General features: G+C 37.5%; 1 protein-coding gene across 1 annotated transcript in view; it reads right to left on the bottom strand.

Annotated features, from left to right (window-relative positions):
• The window catches only part of LOC150108517 (receptor-type tyrosine-protein phosphatase mu-like), a 1,155,664-nt gene that overhangs the window by 904,693 nt on the left and 228,803 nt on the right, over positions 1-22,168 (bottom strand). The window contains exon 8 of the mRNA XM_090415942.1: positions 10,922-11,105. Coding sequence (XP_090272068.1) covers positions 10,922-11,105 — 184 coding nt within the window. The remainder of the gene's footprint in view (positions 1-10,921; positions 11,106-22,168) is intronic.

Below are 22,168 nucleotides of genomic sequence, written 5' to 3'. Positions count from 1 at the left end.
CTACGCACTCTTGCTGCAAAACTCTTCCAGTCAAAACACATGATACCAACCAACATAAAAACTCATATATCACAAAATTTGTGAAACAATATAAAGGTACAATATAAATGTCTATGTAAACACAGCAGTCACTCATCAAATCTAGAAAAATTCCAACAGAGAATTGTTATAATGGTGCTTTGGAGATCCAGTACACACCAAACAAAAACTGAACTTCCGATGGCAAAATGCAAAATCCTGAGAGTAAAGAACCTAAAATGCTAAGTACTATTTCTAAGACACTATTTTACTTACTATAACAACAGAGAAAAGTATTGCATGAGTGCTTCCATGGTGCTATTGGGAAAACAATGGGAAAAAAAGGCATTGTGCCATTCAATTGGAAAAGGCCAGAGTTCAATTCTCGTCATCATGATAAGAGGATTCTTTATATGGACTTTATCAATTGTTAGGTGAGTCAGCCAAACACATATGGAGGTAGCAGCATTTTTCCTCCCAGAAATTTGGCTTTTTCATCACACATACAGACAAACTGGCCATCAGAACACATGCAATTTACAGACAAAAAATACTGTTGTTGGTGGTGATGGGTGGTAGATGGCATTGATGGTGAATTATGTAATAAGAGTGACTGTGATATGTGTGTAGTCTCTACAGACAAGTAATAGAGTACCCTCCAGTGATAAGTCCTTGGACTGCTTGAAGGTCTTCTTCCTTTTTACGTGTTAGGTTTAGTGGCCTGTTACAGAGCTGTCCTTAGCCCTTCCAAACCATACCCGTCCCAAGGATAAGGTGGTTAAGCCCTATGCCTCTCAGTGTGTCCCATATCTGTATACGTGTGTTCACTGGGCAGGTTTCCCTGTTCTGGGGAACAAAAAACCCAAGTTTCCAGTGGGGGGGAAAAAACTCTACCTCCATATGAGACCAGCTAACTCACCTTTCGTTGAAAGAGATCCGATAAAGGTTCCTCATGTCACTGATGGGAATTGAACCCAGATCTTTCCAACCAAAGGGCTTTGTCTATACCGACTGAGCTACAGAGGCTCTTGCTTGAAGGCGTCACATAATAATAATCATAACAACATAACCAACCACGATCCTCTACAGAATCAGGTACTATTGTATGGAGCACAGCTAAGAGACCATCTCATATTCAAACTACCCAACAACCTGTTATACAATCTAAAATATCTGAACAGTTACAGAACATTAAAACAAGAACATGGAAATTGTATCAACACACTAAGTACTGCAAGAGTTGCAATCATATCACATAAGACAGAGCAATCACAGCAACCATTGTTAACAAAAAGAAAGCTAAGTTAACCTCACTGTCTTCAGAAAAATTAAGTATAGCTTCGAAGTCAGTGGGATTATGCAGTGTCATCATCCTTTTACTACTAATATTAACACCCAACACATCTCAAAGTATATAATTTCCTTTCTTTGGCTTCATCCTATGCATACTTTATCCTAACAATAATAAATTAATATTAACACTATTACTGCCACTAGTAGCACTATGGATATTCATCCAAATAATGACTGTATTTGTACTGAAAGTCTTTACTAATCATAAAATATAACATGTTAACTAAGTATACAAGGGTGGTCTGAAAAGTTCTCAGCCTCGACCATAGATGACAATACAATCAGCAAGATATTTTTTTTCTACGTTGGTACATCTGTCATAAGCATCCATGTGAAATTACAAGTCATTCTATCAAGTAGTTTGTTTTATACAGCTGTCTGAAACAAAATGTTGTATGTATCCCTTGAAATGGATAAAATTGAGTATCATGTGCCTGTAAAATTCTTTGTAAAAGAAGGTTTAACGCCAAAAGAAATTCATTTGAAGTTCATAAAAGTTTATGGACACTCTTCTCCTTCATTTTCACTAATTAAGATATGGGCTGCTGAGTTTAAAATTCGCCGTGCCAGCCTTGAAGATGATCCATGTCCAAAAAGTGTAACAACACCAGAAATCATTGATAAAGTGCACAATATGGTATTGGATGACCGGCAAGTCAAATTGCATAAAATTGATGAGAATATAGGCATTTTCAAAAGAACTTGTAGGATATATTTTGCATAGAGAATTGCATACGAAAACGCTTTGCACAAGATGGGTGCCACACAGAATGGACAGAAGCCGGTTGTTCAGCGGCAAAGAAGACAAACTCAGTTCCATCAGCAGGAAAGGTCATGGCATTGGTGTTTTGGAATGATTAAGGCATTTTGTTTATTAATTATTTTGAAAAAGGTAAAACAATAACTGGGGAATATTGTTCTCATCTTTTAACCAGACTAGATGAAAAAATTTGTGAGAAAAGACCCAGTTTGCAGAAGAAAAAAATCATCTTTTATCAGGACAATGAACCTACCCACAAAAGTGTTTTGGCAAAGGGAATAAGGGATCTGTACTATGAATTGTGGGAACATCCACACTATTCCCTAGATTTGGCTCCCTGTGACTTCTGTCTCTTCCCCAAACTAAAACTCTTCCTCGCTTGTCAGTGTTTTTCTTCGAATCAAGAGGTGATTGCAGCTGTAGAGCTGCAATCATCTCTTGATTCGAAGCTGTATTTTGTCGATAAAATACAGCTGTATTTTGTCGATCTTACTGAGAACCACTAAAGGGATGGGATAATGGCGCTGGAGCATCACAAGAATAAATGTATTAGTCTTAAGGGAGATTATGTTGAAAAACAAAAATAATTTTGAAATTATAAATTCGTTTTTTCCTTGTTAGGCCAAGAACTTTTCAGACTAACCTCGTATATATCTTCTTCTTCTTCCTTTACCTATTGGGCCTAATGGCCTGTTATGGTTACATATTAGGCTTCATGGCCTATTATGATTCGAAACCGGAAATCCCACAGAATAGGTTGGTCAATCCTATTCCAGAAGTGTCCCATGTCCGTAGATGCATGTGTTCACAGGGCTGGTTTGCCTGTTTTTGGGAATGAAAACCCGAGTTTCTGGGTGAAAAACCCTCCACCTCCATATCATATCAGCTAACTCAACTTTTGTCAAAAGAGACCAGATGAAGGTTCCTCACATCACTGACAGGAATCGAACCCAGGTCATTCCAACCAAAGGGCTTCGTCTATACCGACTGAGCCATGGAGGCTCCTGTATATATGTAAATACAATAAATACTGTAAATGTATCTCACTTCAAAATTTAATAATTAACAATTTTACTTTTAATATATAAAAATATTAATTGTAGAATTTCCAATAAAAATGTTAAAATGCAGTTATATTATGAATGCAAATATTACTGCATCATAGACAGCTATCAGCAATTGTGTATGGGGCGCACTATCCTGGAAGAGGAAAGTCACTAGCGATGTGCCACAGGGGTCTGTTTTGGAATCATTTTTATTTAATTCATATATTAATGATATTAATGGGATAGGTTTAACTGTTTAGATGATGCAAAACTGAACAGAGTGTTGAAAGTATTTTTAACTTGGGTATAGTTATGTTAAAGATACCAAGCAATTTTAAACCTGATTTTACTCCATTTTTTTCCAAGTAAGCAGACAGACAAAATGTCAAGTTTGCGCCTGCAATTGATGCAAGACTAGCTGATCCCACAGGTAGTGCAAGACCAAGACAACTTGTGGTAAAGGTAAAATTGCTTGGTATCTTTAACATGAACAGAATGTTGATGAATCAAACAGATGTTGTGAGTTACAGAAGGACTTGAAAAGATAAGGGTATGCACCTGCATGGAATTATAACTTCAATGTTACAAAGTGTGAGGTCCTGAAATTTGGTAGGAAACAATAAGATGCAAAGAATACACTTGGTTTGCAAAATTTTGGAGAAAGATGAGAAGACAAGAGACCTTGGAGTGGTGGTGGTGGACAAGAATGTGAAGTTCCGAGGTCACATTGCACAAGTTGTGAAGTCATCACATCAGATTATGGCAATGATGTGGAGGACCAGGAATAAATAGGCCTAGTTTCATTGTATAAGGCTTTGATCAGTTCTCATATGGATTACTGTACACAGATTTGTCCCCTGGTGTTCATGGTGATGAGTATATATATTATAAAGGGTCTAGAGAAGACTGACTAAAGTCATCATAGACCTTTACTATGTGGGATATGAAGAGAGGTGATATGATTGAGACATTTAAGTTTGTAAAGGGTTATTACTGGGTGAATGTGGAAGAATTTTTCAGAGACTGAGAGAAGAGGGGTATGACATGGGGACATCTCTGGAAGCTGTATAAGGACACTATAAGAAAGGCCATAAGTAGCAGGTTCTTTGCATGGAGAGCAGTTGGTGAGTGGAATGCATTGCCTGAAGTTGTGGTAAATGCTGATATATTGAATGAATTTAAAGCAAGATTTGATCGGCTTTGTGTGTAACAGTGTGTACCTTCCATGATGAGTCTTTAACTCTATGAAGGTCTGTTACTACTAATAATAATATAATATAACTATGGTATGACTGTGGTGAAATGAGGTGGAGAGCAAGGATTATGAATGATATGCTGGCTGAAATGTGTGAGGAGACGGGAGTACAGTTTGTTAATGTGTGGAATGAGTTTGAGGGACGAAGTGAGCTGTATGGAAGTGATGGACTGCATTTGAGTGGTTATGGTGTGAGTCACTTGGAGAGACTGCTGCTGGAAGGTAGAAAAGTGAATAGAGAGAATTAATCAGATCGAGTGGGAAGTGATGTGGAAGAGTAAGACAGGAGACACTGAAGAGGTGGTTATGAATGAGGAAGTGAGTGGTATGAGTATAGAAAATGAGAGAATGGGTGTGCAAGACGAGCAGGGAAATGGGAAGGCTCAGGGTGGACAGGGGTACACAGCATAAGAAAGATGGCTGCTCCAAAAGGAGGTGAGCATGTGTAGGCAGGAAAGGAATGGGATGACAGGGATCAAGAGGAAACAGTTGGAATTGAAAAGGGTTTTAAAATGAAGAAGCAGAAAGGGAAATGACCCCATTCGAGCAAGTGGTTTCAGCGGAACTAGCTGTAGATCCAGAAATGAGCTGTTGTGTTTGTATATAAATGCTAGAAGTATAAGAAACAAGGCAGATGAAATGGTTGCACTAATTGCGTCTGTTCACCCAAAGATTGTTGGAATAAGTGAGACATGGTTGGAAGAGAGGATGACATCCTGACAGGAATAGAGATGGAAGGGTATGATGTGTTTCGTGAGGACAGAAGAGGTAAAAATGGAGGGAGGGGAGTGCTATTGATGATAGAGAAAGAGTTATGTCCATATAAAGTAGAGATGCAAGAGGGAAATGTGCCAGTGGTTTTGAGGCAGCATGGTGTAAGATAGAGGTGAATGGAATCAAATACTTGGTGTTATAGACCAGGTAATGTGGATGGTGGTGATAGTGAAATGTATAGTCAAATTAGCCAAGCAAATAAGAAAAGGGTAATCATTATGGGTGATTTTAATTATGGCAATATAGACTGGAATGATGAGATAGCAACTGGAAGTAAAGAAAATGAGTTTCTTGAGTTTTTGAGGGATAACTACCTCAGACAGTATGTAAAAGAGGGCACAAGAGGATTAAGGGTCTTGGATTTGGTTATCTCATCAGAGGATGTAATTATAAATGAGGTGTCAAATCATCCGCCAATTGGTGAGAGTGACCATGAGATGATTACCAGGGTGGTTGCCAGCAGTGTGAGGACCCCTGTGAGAAAAGGGCATATGTGGAACTACAAGGGGGGGGGGGGGTGATTATGAAGAGCTCAGGAGACAGCTTGCAGGTGTAGCATGGAATGAAGAGTTAGCTGGAAAAGAGATCAATGCAGCTTGGGAAATTTTCAAAAACTATCTAGCAGATGCAATGTCTGAATGTACTCCAAGGGTGAGAAGGTTAAATAAGGTAGGTGTGAGATGGATGAATAAAGAGATTAAGCATGCAATACAGAGAAAAAGGGCATTGTGGAGGCAGCATAAGAGAAGTGGAAATAACCAATTCCATGAGGTCTACAAAGACCAAGCAAGGAGGGTGACTTGGTTGGTGAGGGTAGCTAAAGAGAGATATGAACAGCAGTTGGCTAATGAAGCCAAAAAAGAATCCTAAGGAGTTCTTTAGATATGTAGCCAGCAAAAGAAAGAATAATTATGGAAAGATGATATTGATTGGAGAAAATGGTATAAAGACAGCTGATGCAGAATGTGTGGTGGAGATACTAAATGAGCAGTTCATAAAGATCTTTCAATCTTGTGAATGTGACTTCATGGAGGGATTGAGAGCAGTTGATGATGGGGAGGAGAGACTGACTGTGGTGAGCAAGAGGTATATGGGGAGTTGAGTAAACTAGATGTTAATAAGGCTGTTGGACTTGATAATATATCACCACGTATTCTGAAAGAATGTGCCAGGGAGTTGACACCTGCCTTGACATATTTTTTTAATATGAGTCTTGCACTCGGTCAAGTTCCTAAGGAGTGGAAGGAGGGCAAGATTGTGCCACTTCATAAAGGAGGCAATCGAACTCAAGCATCAAATTATAGGCCTATCTGTGTGTCAGGTGTTGTGGTTAAGTTGTTGGAGAAGCATGTGAGAACTAGGATCCAGAGTTGGGTTGATAATAATAGTATTATCTTTGATGGACAGCATGGATTTGCTAAAGGGAGGTCATGTTTTAGTAATTTACTTACTTATTACAATAAAGTGACTGCTTCATTGGACAGAGGAAAAGGATACACAGTAATATACTTGGATTTCACAAAGGCTTTTGATAGAGTACCTCATGATAGGTTGACAGTCAAACTAGAGCAGATGGAGTTGGATATTAGATTGGTGCATTGGATTGGAGGCTGGCTATCTGATAGGTATCAACAAGTTGTGTATGGGGGAGTGATATCCAGGAAAAGGAAAGTCACTAGTGGAGTGCTTTAGGGGTCTGTTTTAGGGCCATTACTGTTTAACTTTATATTAATGATATAAGTGAAGATTTGGATGGAGATATTCAGTTGTTTGCAGATGATGCAAAGTTGGGACGAACCATGAAGTGTAGTGAAGATGTTGTGGCCTTACAGGAAGACTTGAATAGATTGAGTGATTGGGCAAGCAAATGGGGATGTGAGTTCAATATTGCAAAATGTAAGGTTTTAAAATTTGGAAAACAAAGATGGGATGCAGAATTTATGCTTGCTGAGAATATATTGTTGGAGGTAGAGGAAATAAGAGATCCAGGGGTGATAGTGGATAAGGATCAAAAATTTAGGGGACACCGCCAAAATTGTGACAACAACACAAAGGCTTCTAGGAATGATGCGGAGGACTCTGACATGTAGAAGTAGGGAGATTCTTGTTCCGCTGTATAAGGCTTTGATTAGGCCACACATGGACTATTGTGCCCAGATTTGGTCACCTGATTTTCAGAAGGATGAAGAGATGTTGGAAAGGGTCCAAAGGAGACTGACTGAAGTAGTTTCTGATCTCTGGAATGTTGAGTATGAGGAAAAATTGAGAAGATGTAATTTGCAGAGTCTGGTGGACAGGAGGAAGAGGGGGGAGATATGATAGAGACCTAACTTTAATCGTTGGTAAGGGGTTGTTATAGGATCAATGTTGGAGAAGTTTTACAGAGAGTAGTGGGAGATTGGGGGAGAACCAGAGGTCATTCCTGGAAACTGTATATAGAGGGTGTGAGTAGGGGAGTGAGAGGCAGGTTTTTTTCGTGCAGAGTTGTGTGAATGATTGGAATGCTTTGCCTGAGAATTCCTGTATAGGAAGTAGGAGAGGCCGTTTAAGCCCTATCTAACTTTTGGAGACTTAGTGGGCAGTTCAATCTCCACTGGTAGCCAGTCAGAGATAGATAGCTAAAGGCTAACACTAATTTAATCGGTATGCAGTGAAGAGACGGCTAACAAATGTCACCATCGTGTAGTCCCTAACCCTAACACAATATTTTTAATGTCTGAAAATAGTGTTGGCTTGATGGTCGATTTTCTAGTTTATATGACGTAAAACTCAAGTTTCTAGGGGGAAAAAAAAAACCCCACTTGCTTGTGCCAGAGATCGACTAACGTGGGGGTAACCAGTCAAAAAAAGGCTTAGAAAATGTTCCTCTAATCAGTGACTAGATTTGAATCCAAGTCGTCCTTCATGAGGTTAAGTGCCATGGAGTGCAAATGCCACTTCCACTGAGCTATACCGGCCCTTTATAATATATAATATATAAAATAATAATATTATAATAATAATAACTTAAGTTTCGTGGTTGTGCCACTGTATAAAGTACTGATCAGACTGCATTTGGATGGACTATTGTACTCAATTTCGTCATCTGGTGTTCAATGTGATGTGGAATCACTGGAAAAGGTTCAGAGCCGAGTGACTAAGACAATATCAGGACTTTGGAATGCTGGCTATGGAGAGAGGTTGAAGATATGTGGATTGCATAGTTATCACTATGCAATCCACATTCGGTGGATAGGAGGAAAAGAGGTGATATGATAGAGACGTTTAAGTTAGTGAGAGGATTTTATTGAATTAATCCAGAGGAGATTATAAACAGAGCAAAAGGCAAGATGGGAATGAATGAATCCCCCCGTGATAAGTCTGCCAAGTCCATGGAGGGTGTAGTAATAATAATAATAATAATAGTATGCTGTCCTGCTTCAGGTTAATAATTCTTTACTATACATATCTCAATGTGCATTTGCAATTAATATCATTGTAATTATTATATTTAATGCTATTATTTTTAATATTAGTAGAAGTATTTGTAACTATTCTTGAAGACCAATAAAAATTCTTATTATTATTATTATAGTTGTAGTTCGACTCAATAACATGAGCAATAACAAAATATAACTTCATAAAAGCTAGTAGGATTAAAAAACCAGTAGCCAAGGATCTGAATGGAACTCATGATAATATCCAAATCATCTAATATTTAGATGATTCAGATACCATATTATCTGAAACGAATGACAGCATGTTCAAATATAGACATTTTCTTACCTTCAGTCGGAAAATGTTGGAATGCAAGAGTGAACAGCGAGTTAACATCAAGTTTCTTGTGAAATTAAAGAAATCTGTAGCTGAAACTTTTCAATTACTGACTGAGGTTTATGGTGAAGAGTGCATATCTCATCGTGGTTTTGAATGGCACAAACAATTTTTGGAAGGCAGAGAAAGCGTGAAAGTTGATGATCGCCCAGGCTGCCCACACACAACACTACATTACAACACTACATTACACCAATGACAACATTAAAAAAGTGCAAGATGTGATTTGAAAAGACAGAAGTTTGGGTGTTCAAGCTGTGGCTGAGAAAGTTCATTTGGAAAGGGAAATTTTTCAATGCATTTTAGCAGAATTGAACATGAAAAAGGTTTGTACAAAAATGGTTCCAAAAATGTTGTCAGATGAACAAAAAGAACATCACAAGGAACTGTGTTTGGACCTTTTGCAATGCATTAAGAATGAACCAGATTTGTTGAATTCAGTAATTACTTGTGATGAAACTTGGATATTTATGTATGATCTGGAAATCAAGCAACAATTAATGCAGTGGAAATCAAACAACAATCAATGCAGTGAAAGTCAGCAACATTTCCAAGACCAAAAAAAAGCATGCATGAGTTGTTCTAAGTTCAAGGTCGTGTTGATTGTTTTCTTCAATATCCAGGATATTGTAATGGCAGTCAGTTCCCAGTGGCCAGATGGTAAATCAACAGTGTTATTATTATTATTATTATTATTATTTGTTACTTCCAGGGAGTCCAAAGACTCATTGAGGGAGGGCATCCACTCTACAACTCTATCTCAAATCACTCCCAATCCACCAACTGACCACAACTATACCAACGCCATCTATTGCCAACCACCACCACCACCACCACTAGTATTTCCACAGACAATCACAAACATCCATGCCACCCGGTGGGATTAGAACCCACAGCCTTTTGGCTGGGGAGCGGATATGCTAACCACTCGGCCAGCCTGGCTGGCATGAAAAAGGTTTGTGCAAAAATGGTTCCAAAAATGTATTCAAGTATTACCTTGAAGTCTTGATGAAATTGTGCAAACACATGAGAAGGAAACTAGAATTGTAGAGAAATGGTTGGATTTTGCACTAAGACAACACCCCAGCCCACAACGAATTGTCAGCAAAGCAGTTTTAGCTAATCAAAACATCTTGAGCACCCACCCTATTTGCCAGACCTGGCTCCCTGTGACTTCTACCTCTTCCCAAAGATTAAGTCGGTGCTCAAAGGAACCCATTATTTGTTGGCAGAAGATATGAAAGCAAAAACAACAGAGATCCTCAACAGCCTTTCAGAAAATGATCTGCAGAATTACTTTGAACATTGGCAGCATTGTATGCAGCTGTGTGTCAACTCAGAAGGGAACTATTTTGAAGGAGATCATAGCTGATTTTTTCAGTTTGTTAAATAAAAAGAGATACAGGCACAGTCTTGTTTTTTTCTGTGTCAGACCTCATAACATTTTATTAATTATTCTCTCAAAAACCATCAGTGCAACTTCCTTCCAAATTCTCTATTCAGAGAGGACACAAATCATCACTTATCATAAACATTTCTCTGCCATTCAGTTTACTTACTGTATCCTGCTAAAATATACTAAATTCCTCTACTTACGTTCCTGTCAGAATTTCATTTTCTGTCAACTAAACTTCAATGGTACCAATAATCTTCGAAAAGGCTGAGACCATCAATGTCATGAATTCATTCTGTTTAACCTGATACTCCTGATATTTGTAGAGAGAAATATCAGTGTATTATCAGTGTTACTATACCAATTATTACTGCTATACACTCTATAGGCTCTGTAATATATATGATACTATACATTTTCCCATCTCCATAGCCACTATCCCCAAACTAATCATATCATATCTATGTACTGTTTGTTACTAATATCATGCTAATATCACATCTACTTACTGTCACATGATGTTCCATTCCAACCATCTTCACAACTAGCACTAAAACACATTCCAGTTACCATGTCACATGCTGTGTGACCTGCACAATGACATTTCTTACCACAAGTGTTGCCATAGTTACCAGTTGGACATGTTACCTGGAGGGTAGTTTCTGTTACAAAGCCATCAGTGGCAGCAGGATCTATATATAAGAAAAAGAATAAAATAATGATAGTAATAATAATTATTACTAGATAGTAATACTCATGATAATAATACTAATCTACATTAGTATTATTATCATATTATTATAATATCATATCATTATCATATTATTATAATATCATATCATATCATATCATATCATATCATATCATATCATATCATATCATTATTATCATATTATTATCATTACCTCCTTAATGGTATCTCCACCTTTATGTGGTAAGGAAGCAAATATTATCATATTATTATTATTACCTCCTTAATGGTATCTCCACCTTTACTGGTAAGGAGACTTGCATGCACCAATGACTTCAAGAGTCATTCTATGCCAGCAGTAGCCATGCTTCTGGTAGGGGCTCTCTAGCTGGAAAGGTTGAGAAATAGGAGCCAGACTAACAGAGATAATCTGGTTCTTCAGGTTAGGGGATTTTGCAAAGGGCTGGTTACCTTACCAAGTGAAAAATTTCTATAACTTAGACGCTTGAACTGAAAAATTCATCAGACTCAAACAACGGAAAACAACTGAGAAACAGCATTTGCGGTGGAAGAGAAGATAAGTTTTCGCTATCTAGTATAGTAGTTGAATATAGCATTTATATATATAGCATTTATATATATATATATATATATATATATATATATATATATATATATACAGTCATCCCTCGACTTACGTCTGAGTTCCGTTCCATCCAGTAGGACGTAAGTCGAGTCTGACATAAGTCGATACATTAAATCAACAGAGTTATAGGGGTTATGGACTTAACAGTAATAAGTACTCATGAACCAACCGGAAGAAGCGTTGAATTCGTAGTCATAATCGGGTCCTGCTTTCTCCTTCAACATGTTGAAGAGACTTAGTGCCTTAGCGGTTATGGTCACAGTGCTAAGAGGGTATGCGCTTCTGGTTCAGGTCCTCTATCCATCATGCAAGTAGCTTTTCCATATCACCAATAGGACTCTGTCGTTGCTTCGTCACTACCGTAGATTTAATGGAAGCAGATCCTTTCACAGCCGCTACGATTTTATCCTTATTTTTCAAAATGGTCGTCATTGTAGAATGAGACTATTCAACATGTGCAATCACACTGGCTGGCTTACCAGCTTCATGCTGCTTTATAACTTGCAACTTCGTTTCAAGATCAATTGCTCGCCGTTTTTTTGTGATTCTTCACTAGGTTTTTTGAATGTGCATGTAGAGGCTGTGTTGCACAAAACATCCAGATATATTTAATGATAAATATACAAATAACACATTTCTCGAACACAAAATCAACAGAGGAAATGTTGAAGACACATATCGACTGCCGAGGGAGGTTGCCGCTGAAAGCGTTGTTGCTATTGTGAATGCTTTACCTTATGTTATTTATTCCCTTATGGGATCATGGACGTATCTTTGAAAGGATGTAAGTCGAGGGATGACTGTATATATATTTAGCATTTTTAAATATATATATATATATATGTGTGTGTGTGTGTGTGTGTGTGTGTGTGTGTGTGTGTGTGTGTGTGTGTGTGATAGTGTTTATATAGCGTTTATATATATTTTTAGCAATTAGTTTAGTAGTTACTTGGCAGTAAGGAATGATGGCAGATGCAGCTACAATCACAAATGGTGTGTCACCAAGTCCTCCGCCATTTAAGAAATCTATTATACGTAACATAATAAAGGACTTTGTGGCATGCAGTGTTTCTGGCATGTATACTTCCCAGGAGTTGGATATGTGGCGAGTGAGAGAAGGGAATGTATACATACAGGGTGTTCGGGATAAATTTGACAGTTTCGTAAGGAAAAAGAAAATCTTCTTTGTATCTATTAAATTTAATGAATTGACAAAAAACATTACAGGCAGAGTTAATTACAATACTATCAACAAGATTTACTCAAAATAACCACCATTAGCATCGATCACAGCTTCAATTCTGCTTCGGAACCTCGAACAAGCTGATGCTACAGTCTCCCTGGGAAGGGCCGCAAAAACTGTTTTAATTTTATCCATTAACTGGGCTTTTGTATTACTGGAAGTGCGATTGGTGTCTTTTTCAACTGCGCCCCATACAAAATAATCCATGGGGTTAAGGTCTGGGGAGTTTGGAGGCCAAACATTTGGACTGGTGAAGTCGTAGAAATTTTCAGACAACCATTTTTGACTTTTCCCAGAGGTGCGGCAAGGGGCCGAATCCTGCTGCCATACATACGGCCTACCATTGGCTACCCTTGTTATCCAGGGCTTGACTACAGTTAGCAACTCCACGAACAAAGCCCGAATTCCAATGCCAGGGTTCTTCAACACCTGTTCCTGCAGATTTGCGAGGAATTCTGCTGTACGAACGCAATCAGATCGTCTGCTAGGGATCTTTCTTCTTGCTACATCCTCGTAGTCACCATTGCAAGTCTCTAGTTCATGCCTGATTGTTTTTACTGTATTCAGGGAGCATTGGGCAGCAGTCGTAATATCCTTATTTTGATGACGGGCACGAATCACCATGATACAAGTTATTCTCTTCCATGATTCAGGTGGGTTCCAGCTATTCATCCTTTCTGACATCTTGTATATGAATGAAGAAGGGTCCAAACTTTTAAATGAAGAGAAGTGTGTGTTAATACATGTAACTTACGGAAAAATATAATTAATTATAAATATGTCAAATTTATCCCGAACACCCTGTATATGCACAAAATGCAGGCAGTGGGAGGAAATCAATGAATCAGATATTTCGATAACTGACCTAGTTGCTTCAGGGACGGGAAATGAATGTCGGGAGATGAGTAGTGTGATAGGAGAGAATGACAAGCAAAATATGAATACGAAAATAAGAGCTGGGAGTGTGGAAGGCTTGAATGACTGTGAAGATTTCACAGATGGTTTTGATTGGGTAAATGAATGGCGAGTAAGAGTGACTAACTTGCAGAGAGGGATAGATGAGCTGAAAAAGGAGGTGGAATGTCTTGTGAACAAGATGAGAAGTATGAAAGATGAGATTAGGAGAATGGAAGAGATGAATGCAAGGCAAATCAGAGTAGGAGTGAGAGAAAGTTTTGGGAATGATAGAAGAGGAGAGAACAGAAGCAGTAGGAAAGAGGGAATGAGAGAGAGATGTAGGAATGATAGAAGAGGAGAGTATAGAAACAGTAGGAGAGGGGGGGGGGATGAGAGAGAGATACGGGAATGCTAGAAGAGGACAGAATAGAAACAGTAGAAGAGAGGGAGTAAGAGAGAGTTATGGGAATGATAGAAGAGGAGAGAACAGAAGCAGTAGGAAAGAGGGAATGAGAGAGAGATGTGGGAATGATAGAAGAGGAGAGTATAGAAACAGTGGGAGAGGGGGGATGAGAGAGAGAGATACGGGAATGCTAGAAGAGGACAGAATAGAAACAGTAGAAGAGAGGGAGTAAGAGAGAGTTATGGGAATGATAGAGAAGTGGAGAATGGAAACAGATAGAGGAAATGCGAAGGAGTGCTGGAACCAGAGATAGAGTGATGCCAGGACAACAGGTAAGCAGGAGAATACAGAGAGAAAGGGTTGGAGGAGGGAGGGAGAGAGAGAGAGAGAGAGAGATTGAGGGATGCAGGTGAGCAATCAAGGAACAGAATGGTTAGAGGTTTGATGTATAGAGACTCGATGATCTCAGGTGTGAAAGATAGGATGCCAGGGGTGTGTTTCTCTGGAGGGATGATAGAAAAGGTAGCTATGGCAATTAAGAGGGGTGAAAGGATGGATGAAACGATTGTGATGGTGGGCACGAATGACTTGAGAGCAATGTAAATCGGGTGGCGAGAGATCTGAGATTCTTGCTAGAGGTTGTGCAAAAGAAAACACAAAGAGGAAAGATTGTGTATGTTGCCCAATTATGATAGTGACAAGTTGAGCAGAAGAGCAGTACTACTGAATAGCATAATAGTCAGAATGTGTCAGAACAGAGGATTGAAATATGTGGATGCTTGGAGGACATTTGAGGACAGAGGGGGGGAACTGTATGCGATAGATCACTTGCATTTGAATGAGGAATGATGAAGGCATCTGGAGAGATTGCTGTTTTCTGAACGAGTCAGTGTGTCAATACAGGGAAACTAGAATTCCCAGGGTGGATGGTAGTTGAGGTGGCCTCTTGTGGGAATGGGTGCTTTGGGGGGGGGGGGCGACATCAGGTAATACTGAGTTCAGTGGAGTCAAAAGGGGACAATGATAGGTATAGAAGCAATGACATTTTTATGCTTTATACTAATGTCAGGAATATCAGAAATAAAGGACATGAATTGGTGGAGCTGATAGCGTCATCCTTGCCAAAGATTACTGGGATCTCTGAGACATGGTTTACAGAGGATGATATAATAACAGGAATTGAAGTGACAGGATACAGCATTTATCGGCAGGATAGGAAAGGAAAACATGGTGGTGGAGTACTGCTTATGATAAGTGATGACCTATGTCCTCTAAGAGTGGAGGCTTTAGAAGGCAGTGACACTAATGGTTTTGAAAGCATATGGTGTGAGGTAGAAGTGGCCAAGTAGGATATTTAGTGGTATGTTACTATAAACCAGGGAGCACAGAGGGTGGGGACCAGGAGATGTTTAGGCAGTTGAGCTTGGCAAGTGCAAGAAGAATGATTGTTATAGAAGATTTTAACTACAGCAGTATAAGACGGGAAGTGAAAATTGCATGTAGTAATAACGGGGTGGAATTTCTAGAATTCTTGAGATAACATGTAATAGAGGGAACAAGAAGTTCAAGAGTTTTGGATTTGGTCATAACATCAGAAGAGCTGATAATAAGTGAAATGACATTTTTTCAATAAGTTGAAAAGATGTCATTTCAACTGAAAATAAGTATTTTCATAACTGTCCCAGTTATGAAAATACTTCAGGTGCAAACTTTGTCTGCTTACAGTTGGATAAAGGATTAAACCAAGTATATAATTTCTTGGTATTACAAATTATAGTATAGCCAAGTGGAAAAACTTTCAACAACTAACTATCTCTAATCCAGAGTATTTTAATAATAAGGTGCGACACTTTTTCGCAACTCGTATATGAAAATATTACTTCTGCATTACTTCAACCTTATTTCGATCTGTTGGGGGATGGCCGTATTAGGCTTCCTTGGCTGGTGCATCTCCTGGAATATGAGCAGTTCTGCTTGGTGGTAGGGTAGCCTGTCACTGAGCAGAGCCACCACTGAGTTAAATGATCACTCGGGTCACTCATTGTTGCATGATCTGAGTGATCGCATGAGTTTTTGAAGAGGTAACCTCACACTTAAACAGGGAACCGGTCTAGGTAGTGACCCCCTTCCCACAATGCACAGCATTATACATGTCTGCAAGGAGATGTGCTTAGCATTATGGGATACTAAGGCAAGTGATGTGAAGTCATACTCCTTTTACCATGAGTTGCCCCATGAAAATACTTCAGATGCAAGGATAAAGGATTGGATAAAGGATGAAACCAAGTATATAATTTCTTGGTATCTTCAATTTATAGGATAACCAAGTGGAAAAACTTTCAACAACTAGACTTAAATATCATAGGAATATATGCCCCTGAAGAAAATAGGAAAGAGGATTCTGAACAATTTTATGAGAAACTATGAAAAATAGTTAAATAAATATAGTAAAAATGACTACATATTAATAGCAGGAAATATTAATGCTAGAGTTGGAAATAATCCAATCCCAAATGTCTCCGGAAAATATGATGAAATTTTCATGAATAATAATGGTCAAGAACTATTAGACTTCTGTAGTTTTAATAATTTTAAAATAACCAACACTTTTTTTTCACAAAAAGCATATGAATAAATATACTTGGAATAGAAGAGGACCAAGATGTATAATTGATTATATATTACTAATCAGAAACTAGCTCCAGTTGTCTGTACATGTGAGAGATGTACATGTCTATAGAGGAAGTGAAATTTTTTCAGATCATAATTTAATAGTGACTAAAATAGAAATACTAGCAAAAAGGAGAAAGGAAGTAAATAACAAAAAATAAGTATTAGAACAAGTATACAAGGTATCTATTACAAAAAGAAAGCACTGGAATGCGATATCAATCATGATTAACAGATTACCTAAAAGAAGCCCAAATTATTATTATTATTCAGGTCTCCATGAAGTCAAAAGACTCATCGCAGGAGGTCCTTCCTAGGAAACACAAAGTCTATCATACAACTCCTTAAACTCATTAACCGTTCTCACTCTCACCACTCAATCAGGCAATGCATTCCATGGTTCAACCATCCTCCATGCAAAGAAACCACTCCTCACCCTCTTGCTCACAGTTTCCTTTCGTAACTTCCAGGGATGGGCCCCTTGTCATCATTCCTTCACGCTGTTCCACCAAGCGAAAGAACTTCCCAGTGTCAACCCTGTAACCACCTCTCAACAGCTTAAAGTCTCAATCATATCACCTCTCCTTCTATTCACCAAACTCTGCAGTCCACATTCCCTCAGCCAAACTTCATAATTAACATTGTACAGTTCTGAAATCATCTTTGTTATCCACCTATTGTACTCTTTCCACAGTTACTTTATCCTCCTTCAAATTCTGGGGACCAAATCTGAGAACAGTAGCCTAAGTGTGGTCTGATCAGAGTCTTATACAACAGAATAATAACTTTTTTATCTCTGCTGGTCAGTGTCCTTCTCATTATTGCAGTAATCCTCTGTGTTACCTTCACCACCTTTGGAATATGTCCCCTAAATTTCAGGTTTCTATCAATCATCAACCCCAAATCTCTTGTCTCCCCTACTTCCTCCAATATAGTTCCTCCAATAGAGTATGCAGCGTCCCATCGATGTGTCCCAAACCTCAAGACCTTGCATTTTGCTGAATTAAACCAACAAACCTCATTCATTTGCCCATCTATCTAGCTTATTCAAATCCTCTTGCAGGACTACCACATCTGCACTATTACTAATAATCCTTCCCAGCTTCACATCATCCGCAAACAACTGAATAACCCCCTTACAATCCACTGACAATGTCATTGATATAAAGGTTAAACAGTATACGTCCCAGTACTGAGTCCTGTGGGACCCCTCTAGTAACCCTCTGCCTCCTTGAAACTGCCCCACCATACACAACTCTCTGATACCTATCGGACAGCCAATCCTGAATCCAGTTGACCAATCTGATATCCAGACCCATGTGCTGCAACTTAATTATCAGCTTATCATGTGGCACCCTGTCATATGGCTTCGCTAAGTCTAAGAAAATGGCAGTATATGCCTTTCCCTCATCTATTGCTCTTGTAACATTATTATAAAAGGCTAGCATATTGCTAAAACAAGAACGCCCCTTCACAAATCCATGTTGACTCTCACAGATAACATTATCCTCATCTGCCCAATGCTGTATACATTCCCTCACTACTTTCTCCAAGATCTTAACAACTACTGATGACACATAAACTTGCCTATAATTAGACACTTCCAGTCTGCTACAACCCTTATGCAATGGCACTATCTTACCTTCCTTCCATTCCCTGGGTACCTTTCCCACAGCCAGACTTTCATTGAAAAGCCAGGTCAAAGGCACTGTCAGTTCCCTAGCACATTCTCTCAGAACTCGTGGTGAAATACCATCCAGTCCCACAGCTTTACTGACATCCAGAGTACTCAGTATTTGAAACACACTCTCCTCCTGTACCTCTGAACCTCGAACCTTCTCTATCCCTCTAGTATTAAAATTTACTCCTCCAGGATGAAATACTCCAATAAAGTGTTCATTGAATAATTCCACTATGTCCTCTGCATCAGTCACTTTTTTTTATCCCACAATGTCAATCTTCCACAGTTATCTCCTCCTACTGGCCACATAGCTAAAAAATTCCCTAGGATTTTCTTTGGATCTTAGGGCCAATCTCTTCTCATATTCCAGTTTCACCTTTCTTACCATACTAGTCCCTCTCCTGGCCTATGTCTTATATTCTTCATGCATCTGCTCCTCACCTGTCTCCTTATATCTCTTCCATAGCCTCTTTTTCACATGCAATTCCTGTTTGTTTGCCATCTACTTTACTCCAAATTGTGTCCTCTTCTTCACTCGTGGAATACAGCTTACTATTGCTGCTAACAAATATTCCTTCACAATTTCCCAAGCACTAATGATATCCTGTCCCTCCAATTCATCCCTCCATGAAACTTTCCCCAAGTTGACATCTAAGACTATTATAATTTCAAATCAGTGAACACATAGAAGAAGAATGGAAAACTTTAATAAAGATAATCCATAAAGCAGCATTTGAAGTACTTGGAAAGAGAAATAAAATATTAAAAAGAAAAACACTAAAAATCTAGAACACAGATATAGAAAATGCAATAAAAGAAAAACAAATGACATACAAATCACTCCTTCAAAAACATACAAAGGAAACAGAAGAAATATATCAAAACAAAAGAAATATAGCTAAAACCATAGTACAAAAAGCTCACCAAGATTCTTGGGATAGATTTATTAATAAAAGAGAAGAAGACATACATGGAAGACAAAACATAGGCTACAAAATATTAAGGAAATTATTATTATTATTGTTATTATAACATAGCACCTCCAGGGAGTCCAAAGACTCACCGAGGGAGGGCACCTACTCCATAACTCTCCGTCACCACCAACTACATTCATCATCTACACCAATGTCATCTACTGCGAACCACCACCAAATTAAACAACGAAAAAAAGGGATCCAGCACAAATCAACATAATACAAGAAAAACAATGGACAGAACATTCTAAGAATTTATGGTATGACCCAAATTTAATAACAGAAAATAATAATGAAGATATCAGCACTGATATAGAACCAATAAAATTAGAACTAAAAGAAGGAATAAAGGTATCAAAAAATAGAAAATCAATCGCATTAGATTGCATAAATACAGAGCTTTGGAAATATGGTGGAGAATGTTAACATCACAGATTCTTAAAATAAAAAATTAAGTAACTGTTGGAGAAAATGTGAGGTTCCATCAGATTGGTTAAGAGCTAGGATTATATCTATATTTAAGAAAGAAGACAGACATAATTGTAGAAATTACAGAGGAATAAGTTTATTAAATACAGGTTACAAAATTTACAGTAAAATCCAGAATAAAAGACAGAAATATTGAACAATCAACTCTCAGAAGAACAAAATGGTTTCATACCTGGAATCTCGGTTCTAGTCATTCAATTCTTTATAAAAATTATGTATAGAGACTCTCCATGATGTTCACAGTTTATTTAAGCTTCAGTGTTTTAGTGTTTTTTCTTTTTTCTTTCTTTTATAATCTCACCTGATGAAAGCTGTTAAGCCGAAACTAGTAGTGTTTTTATATTAAAACCTTTTTACTTAAATCTCGGTTCTAGTCATTCAATTCTTTACAATTATATATATATATATATATATATATATATATATATATATATATATATATATATATATATATATATATATATATATAGAGAGAGAGAGAGAGAGAGAGAGAGAGAGAGAGAGAGAGAGAGAGAGAGAGAGAGAGAATAAAGTTGAAGATAAGCTACATCCCTGTCTGACACTCTGATTTATTTTAATCTCTTCTGTTAGTTGCTTACCTATCTGTAACTGTATTTTTATATCTTTACATAAAATTTGTATAACTTGTACCAAAGGTCATATGAGTCTCTAAATAACCATCAGATTGATTAAGAGCTAGGATTATATCTATATTTAAGAAAGAAGACAGACATAATTGTAGAAATTACAGAGGAATAAGTTTATTAAATACAGGTTACAAAATTTACAGTAAAATCCTGAATAAAAGACAGAAATATTGCAAACAATCAACTCTCAGAAGAACAAAATAGTTTCATACCTGGAAGATCATATATAGACAATGTTTAAGTGCTAAAACAAATTATTCAAAAAAGAAGAGAATTAAATTTAGAGACTCATATGGCCTTTGGTACAAGTTATACAAATTTTATATAAAGATATAAAAATACAGTTACAGATAGGCAAGAAACTAACAGAAGAGATTAAAATAAATCAAAGTGTCAGACAGGGATGTAGCTTATCTTCAACTTTATTCTATATATATATATATTTTTATAAAGCATTTTATTCTGATATTCATAGTATGTATTAAAGGTATGCCAACTTTCATTATCTAGAGATTCTTCCAGTTTCTCTGCTATAGTTCTTTTTTTATTGAAAAGAAAAGCGAGAGTTCGTTAAGTATCTGAGATTCTTTCAGAGAGTAGGTCTAATTTAGCTTTATGATAGATTCTCCTCGCACGTTCAGTTGTTATGTTTTCTTTAAAGCACATAAATTTAGGAAAGACAGTGTGAAATTTGCAACGTTTCAAAAAGACCAACCTGTTCTTTTCGATAAAAAAAGAACGAACTATAGCAGAGAAACTGAAAGAATCTCTAGATAATGAAAGTTGGCATACCTTTAATACATACTGTGAATCTCAAGCAGCCACAATACAATATAATAATAAAGTAAATCTTATAAGTAAATTTGAAACATTAAAAAGAATACAAAATAATAGGAACTTCTCAAAACCACACATCAATATTGACAAAGTCGTTATCGACAAATCTTCTTATATACTTTCAGATGTAGAAAAAAAAAAGCATCCTTAGTAAAGGTCTAAACTTTATTCCTTCCCCAAAATTAATACCAAAGGAGACACTACTTACAAAAATAGAAAAGCTACATCTTTTCTCCATGCACAAGATGCAAAACTTCTACGTATTGAATCAATCTTTATTATCAATAACGCAAAACCACCTGCAGATAACATTACTTCAACAGAATGCAAAGCTATTAAAAGTTTAAAAAACAACAGAGATATAATAATCCTTCCTGCAGATAAAGGCAATGCAACAGTCATCCTTAACTCTGAAGATTAGCAGAATAAAATGCTTGAATTACTACATAATGAGACCTACTCAATACTCGAGAGAGATCCAACTCGTGAACTTCAAAATCGTACAAACAACTTATTAAAAACAACAACTGAATTATCCCAAAACGTTTGCTTATCACTACACTCTCTCCATCCGTTAA

This window comes from Typopeltis vanoorti, chromosome 3 (assembly GCF_054136105.1).
Source record: "Typopeltis vanoorti isolate ZY-2024b chromosome 3, IOZ_Tvanoo_1.0, whole genome shotgun sequence".
In the NCBI taxonomy this organism is placed as follows: Eukaryota; Metazoa; Arthropoda; class Arachnida; order Uropygi; family Thelyphonidae; genus Typopeltis; species Typopeltis vanoorti.
This window is presented reverse-complemented; position numbering and strand designations above follow the sequence as displayed.